General features: G+C 60.5%; 1 protein-coding gene across 1 annotated transcript; it reads right to left on the bottom strand.

The window, feature by feature from the left end:
- Window positions 1-228: 228 nt before the first annotated feature.
- On the bottom strand, window positions 229-7238 carry Calm3 (calmodulin 3). The gene is made up of 6 exons (XM_059281129.1): window positions 7088-7238; window positions 3113-3143; window positions 1020-1163; window positions 800-906; window positions 489-624; window positions 229-398 (listed from the first exon to the last, which is right to left on the bottom strand). The coding sequence occupies exons 1-6, from the start codon at window positions 7088-7090 to the stop codon at window positions 370-372; spliced, it is 450 nt and encodes a 149-aa protein (XP_059137112.1). The 5' UTR covers window positions 7091-7238; the 3' UTR covers window positions 229-369.
- Between the last annotated feature and the right edge of the window lie 607 nt (window positions 7239-7845).

Here is a 7845-nt window from a genome sequence, read left to right as displayed (position 1 = left end):
GGAGGAGAGCCATCCGGGCTGGAGGAGGAGGAGGAGGAGGAGGAGGAGGAGGAGGAGGAGGAGGAGAAGGAGGAGGAAGAGGAAGAGGAGGAGAGAGGCTCCCCAGGGCAATGGGTTCACCTTATGAATGCATCAGGCCTGGAAAACGGGAATGGAAGGGGAGGCCAAAGGAAGCGGTGAGGGCATGGAGGGGCAGTCAGGGGGAAGGGGAAAGAGCAGTCATGCAGCTTGGGACAAATCTTTTGTGGCTTTATCAGATTCTCAGTCAATCAATTGGTGTTTGCTAGAACCGGGGAGGCGGGGGAGTGTTGAAGAGAGGAGAGCGCGAGAAGAGATCAGGAGAACGGGCATGGCCAGCTGCCCGGGCCTTCACTTCGCCGTCATCATCTGTACAAACTCTGCCAAGAGACCGAGGGGCGTTCGTCACAGGCTGAACCCCGCAGTCCTCCCAGCTCCGGGGCACGGAGGACCTGCCCGGCACAACTCACCTTCATAGTTGACCTGGCCGTCTCCATCGATGTCGGCCTCTCGGATCATCTCATCCACTTCCTCGTCCGTCAGCTTCTCCCCCAGGTTCGTCATGACGTGACGCAGCTCGGCGGCACTGATATAGCCATTCCCGTCCTGGGGTTTGGGGACAAAGGCTTGTCACTCAGGTTCCCCTGCTTGGAGAGCTGTGCTGGGCAGGGATTGTCAACTGCCTCGCCCACATACTGGGTGAAGGAGTTCTCAAAGCGCAGAGGGGCTTCTGGCTTTGCTGTCTGGCATCTGTTACAGGGCTTTGAGCAGGACTGCTTACCTTGTCAAAGACACGGAAGGCCTCTCGGATCTCCTCCTCACTGTCTGTATCCTTCATCTTTCTGGCCATCATGGTCAGGAACTCTGGGAAGTCAATGGTCCCATTCCCTGGAAGAGGGAGGGAGGGGGAGGCAGAAGTTACCTAGAGCCCTGTAGAAGAGATAATGGTTCCCTGAGGTCACGAGTGAGCAGAGTGGGTAGGCTTGCTCGCAGGAGCTCACCATCAGCGTCCACCTCATTGATCATGTCCTGCAGTTCGGCCTCAGTGGGGTTCTGCCCCAGGGACCTCATCACAGTCCCCAGCTCCTTGGTGGTAATGGTGCCATCTCCGTCCTTGTCGAAGAGGGAGAAGGCTTCCTTGAACTCTGGGGAGGGAAAGGAATGTGCCGGGAGCCAAGAGGTTAGAGTCCCCTATTTCCAGGTGGAGGAGGAAGACGCAGGGGCCAGGGCCCCACTTCCTCAGTGTACCCCTGACTTCTTTCACCCTCCCCCCCTCAGCCCATCTAGCCGAGGGACCTGGCCTGACAACTGTCCTCTGAGAGTTCTCCATGTCTTCCTGGTCCCTGGCTATGGCCTCTCCTTCAAATGATGCACTGGACCAAAGTGATGGAGCGGGTAACAGGCAAGACAATTTCCATCTGAAGTTCACTAGCCAAGCTCAACTGGCAGGAGGGGACGGGGAGGCTGCAGAGGCCTTCGGCCAGCCTCAAAAGGAAATGTGCCATCAAATTCCTTCTGCTGGGCACCGTCAGCCCAGTCCCCACCGTGGGTGCCACCGGCTCCCAGAGAAGGAGTCAAGCCTGGGGGCGGTGACGTGTGGGGTGGTCCGCAGCAGGGCTTGGCCGATGGACAGGGAGGGGAGGGAGGCAAAGGGGGTTGGCTTCCAAGCCAGGAGGAACAGGAGTGTGGTGTCGAGTGGGAAGGCCACAGCTGGGGCCGCATCAGGAGAGGGAGAGAAGCATGTGGCTCCTGCCCTCCCACTGGGCCCACTTTGGCACCCAGAGCTCCCCACCCCCAAACCCTCTGAGAACAGATGCCTGGCAGCCTGTTCTCAAGAGGGTGTGGGCTGGGGGTGGGGGTGGTGGACATTTTGCTAATGGGCGGGCTCAGGGTGAAAAGTGAGGTGTGTGCTTATGTTACAGGAGGGCCAGGTTGGGGATGGCAGGTGGCGTGGGAGGGACATGCACTGCTGGGCAGCTGTGACTCGAGCTTCTGGGCCCTGGGGAAACAGTCCAAGTCTCCTTGGGGATGCTGTCATCTCCCTGTGCTGAAGCCTGGCTGCTGGGGGTGGGGGTGGGGCAGGCAGTAGAGAGTGGGTCATGTGACCCATGAGCTCATGACCAATAAACAAGTCTAATCTTTTGCTTTCCTTGGTGGGTCTCTTCCTGCCCACGGCCAACGTGTGACTCTGAGAAAGCAGGTCCTCTTCTAACAGCTAGGTCTTGGAGCCAGCAAAGCTGGGGGCAGAGACCTTTTCTCTTACTTTGGCCTCTGGTCAGCTCTGCAGCCAACCTGTGGTTAGGAGATATCCCAGGAATTGCCTCAGGCTGTGGAGGGGCAGAAACAGAGTCCATGGCTCCATCGGTCCTGCAGCTGGTCTTCCTGGGGCTTGGGTTGGGGGGCAGAGCCACAAAAATAAAGCACACGGGGTCTAGGGTTTTGCTTAGCTTATGGGAGGTGTATGATTATCGTTTGTGCAGGAAGAATTGATGGGGTGTCTACTATGCCCCACGCATTGCGGCTATGGCAGCAACCAACAAAACCAAGTCCTATGCTCTAGGAATCGATTCCTGGTGCCAGGCAACAACAGAAAAGGAAAACCGAACATCTGTGGCCCATCAGACAGGCCTGTACCACACAGGCAGGGCGTAGGAGAAAGGAGCCGCCTGCTTGGGGTGGGGTCAGGGAAGCTAAGCTCTATCGCTGCCCAAAGACAGGGTTGGAAGAGGGAAAAAGAAGTAAGGGAGCACGTGGAGGTGGGAGTGGCCAGCCATCTTCCGGGCAGAGCAGGAGGGCCAGCCTATAGCAAGGGAGGCAGGACTCCACCTCCTCAGCCTGACAGCTGGGTGGGTTCTGTAGGAGAGGTTCATTCCAAGGCCCCAGTGAGCTGTGTCAGAGAGGACAGACAGGCCCTGCAGCCTAGCTGAGGGCTGTCAGGGCCGTGGGGTAGGTGGGGCAGTGCCCCGCTAAGCTCTTCTGCACACACACACACACCGACATTCTAGCCACAGGCCTGGCATGAGGTGATGTGGACACATATTTCATCAGACGCAGGGGCTGGCTAAGACCTGGCTTTGGAGAGCGGCACACTCACCTGCAATCTGTTCTTCGGTCAGCTGGTCAGCCTGCAAAAGGAGGGAGGAGAGTAAGTCACCGGGCCACCCACTCACCCTGGAGGTGGCCTCCTGCCCCTGCTCCCTCTGTTGGGGCCAGCTTCCTAAGATGCACCTGCTGCTGGGAGAGGGAAGAGCCTGCCAGAGGCAGGGCCTGGGATAGTCAGGACCCCCGAGTCAGGTGCTGGGGCGGCCTGCAACCACAGGCCGGCTGCAGAAGCCCCCGGCCTCAGCAGCAGAGCTGCTCCATCTCAGCCTGGACACAGTGCATGCAGTGTGAAGGTTTCACTCCGGGAGCCCCAGAGGCTGAGGCAAGAAGCAGCTGCCCCAGAGGCCTCATCAAGTGCTCTAGAAGGCTCCAAAGCAAAACAGGCCAGTCCTTGGGTAGGGCGGAGGAAGCTGTCTACAGCTCTCTTTGCTAGCTTCTGTCACCTATTTGGAGGTACTAGGCCCAGGCAGCCAGGCTCAAGTGGCAACATCTCTTTTAGCTGGTGTCTCCAAGTTGTTCAGGGCCTGAAAGTACCCTGGTCAGGGGAAAGGCTGCTCCACCCCGCACAGGCAGGGGAGGCGCAGAGCACCATTCGGTTCTGCGGGGAGTGACTGCAGCAGGCAGCCATGGGGGCAAAGGACTGAAGTCTGCTTAGGCTTCCGCCTTCCAGATTAAGCGCTGCAGTTTTTAACCCTTCTCAGTCCAGGCTACTTGAGGTTGGCCAGCCACGGCAGACAGCCCCTGGTGCATGTAGGGTTGTGTGGAGGTCCTAAAGGGAGGTGCGAAACGGCTGCTGGATCCCAACTTGGAACAGTTATAAGGCCAGTTTTCTTTTCTGGGGTGTGAATCCTGCTGAAGAATCTCCACCATCCCTGGGCCACTGTAGTCCACGAGGCTTCCTTTCCTTTTCCCATGAGGGCAAGGGGCACAAGGCCACAGCAGGCTCCTGGCCTGAGTCTGCAGGCCAGAAACGGAAGTGAACTATGGCAGGCACACAGAGCATTCCACTAAGGCTCCGGAGCTTCCAGCAGAGGCCACAAACCACTGCCTATCCCTAACCCTTGAGCCGCTCTTAAAAGTGGTAGCCCACCCCTCCTCCATCATATTCACAAATGATGCACACCGGGCGACACTGTTTAACCTGGAGGAAGAGGAACTTGAGACCAAGTCCCACACATGAGGTATCAGAGGAGAATCAAAGTGATGGGGACAGAGGGGAGATGTCTGCCGAGGGGCTGGGGGGGCGCAGGAGGGAGAGAAGAAAGGTAGACAGTGAAGGCCTAATGGCTAGTCCTCCGCACAGCTATCAAAAATGACTAGAGTGGTGGGCTTCCTAACCCTGACCTGTGGCCTGGGCCAAGGAGCCCAGGCCCACCCCTTGGTTCTGACACCTGAGGACACTGGTGTGAGCTGCTGGGAAAGCGAGAAGAGAATGGGCTTCTGGTTACCGAGGCCAGCCTGTGCCGGGGGAGGGGAGGGCAGCCCTGCAGCCCATCTGCTTTTCATTCTCTTCCATCCACGGCCTCGCATGGGACAAGCCAGCCCACTCAGGGGCCTTCCCGTCACACAGTGCTGTCTGCAAGAAGCCCTGTCCTCTTCCCCTTTTGGTGACACCAGAAGGGGGATGGGGGCCAGGAGGCCGAGGCGGGCTCTGGAGGCCGCTCTGTGCCATTTTCCCCCAAGAGCTGGCCGCTGCAGAGCGGGCACGGTTGCTGCAAATAGGCGTGGCTCTGGCCCTGGGGAGGGCCTGTCAGACACTCTGCCTGACATCCGGGATCCCTTGCCCCTGCTCCATCAAGGGAAGGCCACGGACAGAAAGGCAGGGCTGCTGGCCTGGAAAACTGATGGCCCGAGAAGTGAGTCTGACCACTGCTGGAGGCCCTTCCCAGCCCGGATCGTTAGCTTTCACCACAGAATAACCAGGCTCCTCTCCAGTTTCCCAGACCTTCATCTCAGGCTCCAGAGACGGGCTGGACAAGAAAAAGCAGCTCGAGGTGGGGAGGGGGAAGGGGATTATTTCTCTGTCTCGCCCCAGCCCCCAGAGGGTGCCAGAAAGCAGTGTTAAGTGAGCTCAGAACCCAAGGCCAGGGCCCCTCACCCGGGCCAAGGAGGAGCCACAGCGCTCAGGCCAAAGTCCAAGGCCAGTTACCAGGGACTCTTCCTTCCTACACCTTGCTGATTACAAACAGAAAGAGAAAAACCGGTCAGGGCCAAAGCGGGGACCCTCCTCTGGAGGCGGGCAGTGGGGGCTGCTGGCAGCTGCCCCAGCCACAGGGCCCCTTTAGCAAGGTTCTGCTGGGGGGAAATGGGGTGGTGGCAAGAGGAGCCCTCAGGTCTGTGTCAGCAGGATGAGATCTGATACACGGTGGCGGCTGCTTGTCCTCCCCAGCTCTGCCAGGGAGGGTGGTGCACACGGTTCCCAGGCTGAGCCTGGGGGGGCTGGGGGTGTTGTGGGTGGCAGGACCAGGGGAGAAGTAGTCTGCTGTTTGCCTCTAGAAGCTCTAGCCGTGGGGAGCTGGAGAAGAGGCCTTTACAGAACAAGCGGCTCTCGAGCCAATGAAAGGGTCCCTTGGAGGTCTCTGGAGACGCGTTACAGCCCCCACCCTGAGGGGATGGGACCAGGCGTCTGTCACTGACACCACACCGTACTGTATTGCACTGTCATTTGGCACAGTGAGGAGAAGCAGGTGCACGGGGCTGGAGGAGAAAGACACCTCCTGGCTTACAAGGGACAACGAGGGGGCTAGGCTTCCTGGCTGTAAGCAGGATAGCTCATCGGGTGCACCCCAAACTTTGACCCCACTCCCACTTCATGCAGCTTCAGTGCGCAATGGGGACCTGAACAACTCCACCCACCTGCTCCCACTGCCTTCAGCCTGGCCCAGCCCCACTCTTCCCAGGGAAAGGGGACCTCACAGCTCCTCCTTCGGATCCTCTGCAGCAGCCCACCACCAACCCAGACTCAGCAGCAGCCTTTGTGGCAGGACCTTTCCCTGGAGACACCTACCTCTACACCTAGGCCCACCTCAGTTACCATTCATTGTCTCCCCCATCGCTCCTCTAGAAGCCTGTCCAATCTCACCCCCACCACCCAAACTCAAGTCCTCCCCCATCCCTCACCTTGGAAACCCCGTTTGCCACCGACCCAAACAAAACACGCCTCACCAACCCTCCCTTCAATCTCTCTTCCTAGTGCAACAGCCTTAACCTCAGAATCCTTCCTAGCTAACCCCCACCAAGTTTTCCACAAGGCTCCCTGGTTCCCCTACTACCCGTGATCACATCTCTAAGACCCCAGTCCTCCTCAGTCCCCCTCTGGATCCCCGCAGGCTCCAAGAGCATCTTCTAGCCTCTGCTGCCACCCACCTCGGGCTCCTCCTTACCTCAGCCTGCACCTGACCCTCCTCCTCCTCCCTTCTCCTCCTCCTCCTCCTCCTCTTCCAAGCAATGCTTGTCCTTGGAGACCCCTCCCCCACCGGGGTCTAGTATGCAGAAGTGACCCCGGATCCCATCTCCGTCTATCCTCTCCTCTGCAGAACACCACCTGGGAACCGATCGGCCCCCCTCTCCCACTCAGGCTCAGCTACCCACGGCCACCCCTCCAGGAACAGCTTCCTGCATTCTCCCAGGAACCAAAGTCTTCATCGCCGGCGCTTCCTATTTTCTCCTCCCGGGGTCGGGGTAAGGATGTGATCCTGAGACCCAGCGTCCCGTGATGGATCCGAATGCTGCTGTTTTTTTTTTTTTTGGGGGGGAAGGGGGAGGGTGTCCCGGTGTTCCCCATTTGAAGCCTCAGGTTGTCTGTTTGGGGGGGGGGGTCCCACCAATTCAACCTGGTGATAAAAGTAGCTTCTAGAAGTCCCCAGGGCCGCTTGGGAGATCCCGAGGGGCCCGGCCTCTGCCGCCCAAGGTTCGCTCGCCGTCTCGGGGGGGGGTGTCCCCTCCCGACCTCGGCCGCCTCACTCACCATGGCGAGGCACCGGGTGTCCGGAGCTCGGGGATCGAGGTTACTCTGGCGGCGGCAGCAGCTGCAGCAGCTCGAGCTCCGCCGCGCGTCCGCGCCTCCACACTCTCTGCCCGCAGCGCGCGCGCCGCCGCCGCCGCCGCCGCCGCCACCGCCGCCGCCCGCCCCAACGGTCCCTCAACGGCAGCCGCGCGCGCCCCGCCTCGTCCGGCCCCGCCCCAGCCGGCCCGCGCGCTCCCGCGGCACTGCGGCTTGCTCCGGATCCCTCCGCGCCGGGGACCGCGCTCGTCGTCCCCCTCGCACAGAGGAGCCCCAGGGATTTGCCGCCGGGCACGGGCACGGGCACGGGCACGGGCACGGGCACGGGCACGCGCGCGCGATTCCCCCCCCCCCCCCCCGCCGCGAGGACTACTTTCGGTCTCCGCGCGCTCAGCCTCTCGCAGCCGCTCAGCTTTCCTCTTTGGCGGAGGGGCACCGGCTGGCGGGGAGTGGCGCGTCCCTCTGTGAGCCACGCCGCTATTGGGCCCGCCTCGCGGCGGAAATGAGAACGCAACTCCGATTGGTCCGGCCTTCCCTGCAATGCGTCAAACTGGGGCGAGCCACTGCGCGGTGCGGGGGGGGGGGGACGGGACGGCAAGAGCTGTCTGGCTCTGTGGAGCCGCGGGGCATAAAGAGACGAAGACGGAAACGGAGTGGGTGTTGGAGACGCAAGTACGTCGTCTCCGCGGCTTGGAAGTCGCAAAAGGGCTGGAGAGAGACGC

Source organism: Peromyscus eremicus, chromosome 1 (assembly GCF_949786415.1).
Source record: "Peromyscus eremicus chromosome 1, PerEre_H2_v1, whole genome shotgun sequence".
NCBI classification, from domain to species: Eukaryota; Metazoa; Chordata; class Mammalia; order Rodentia; family Cricetidae; genus Peromyscus; species Peromyscus eremicus.
The sequence above is the reverse complement of the archived record's forward strand: the minus strand, read 5'-3'. Positions and strand labels throughout refer to the sequence as shown.

Bases quoted from the DNA above. Each gene is read 5' to 3' on its own strand.
- Calm3 (XM_059281129.1), bottom strand. The intron at 907-1,019 runs GTGAGCTCCTGC...TCCCTCTTCCAG, and splicing joins CAATGAGGTGGACGCTGATG to GGAATGGGACCATTGACTTC. The intron at 399-488 runs GTGAGTTGTGCC...GTCTCTTGGCAG, and splicing joins CGGCCAGGTCAACTATGAAG to AGTTTGTACAGATGATGACG.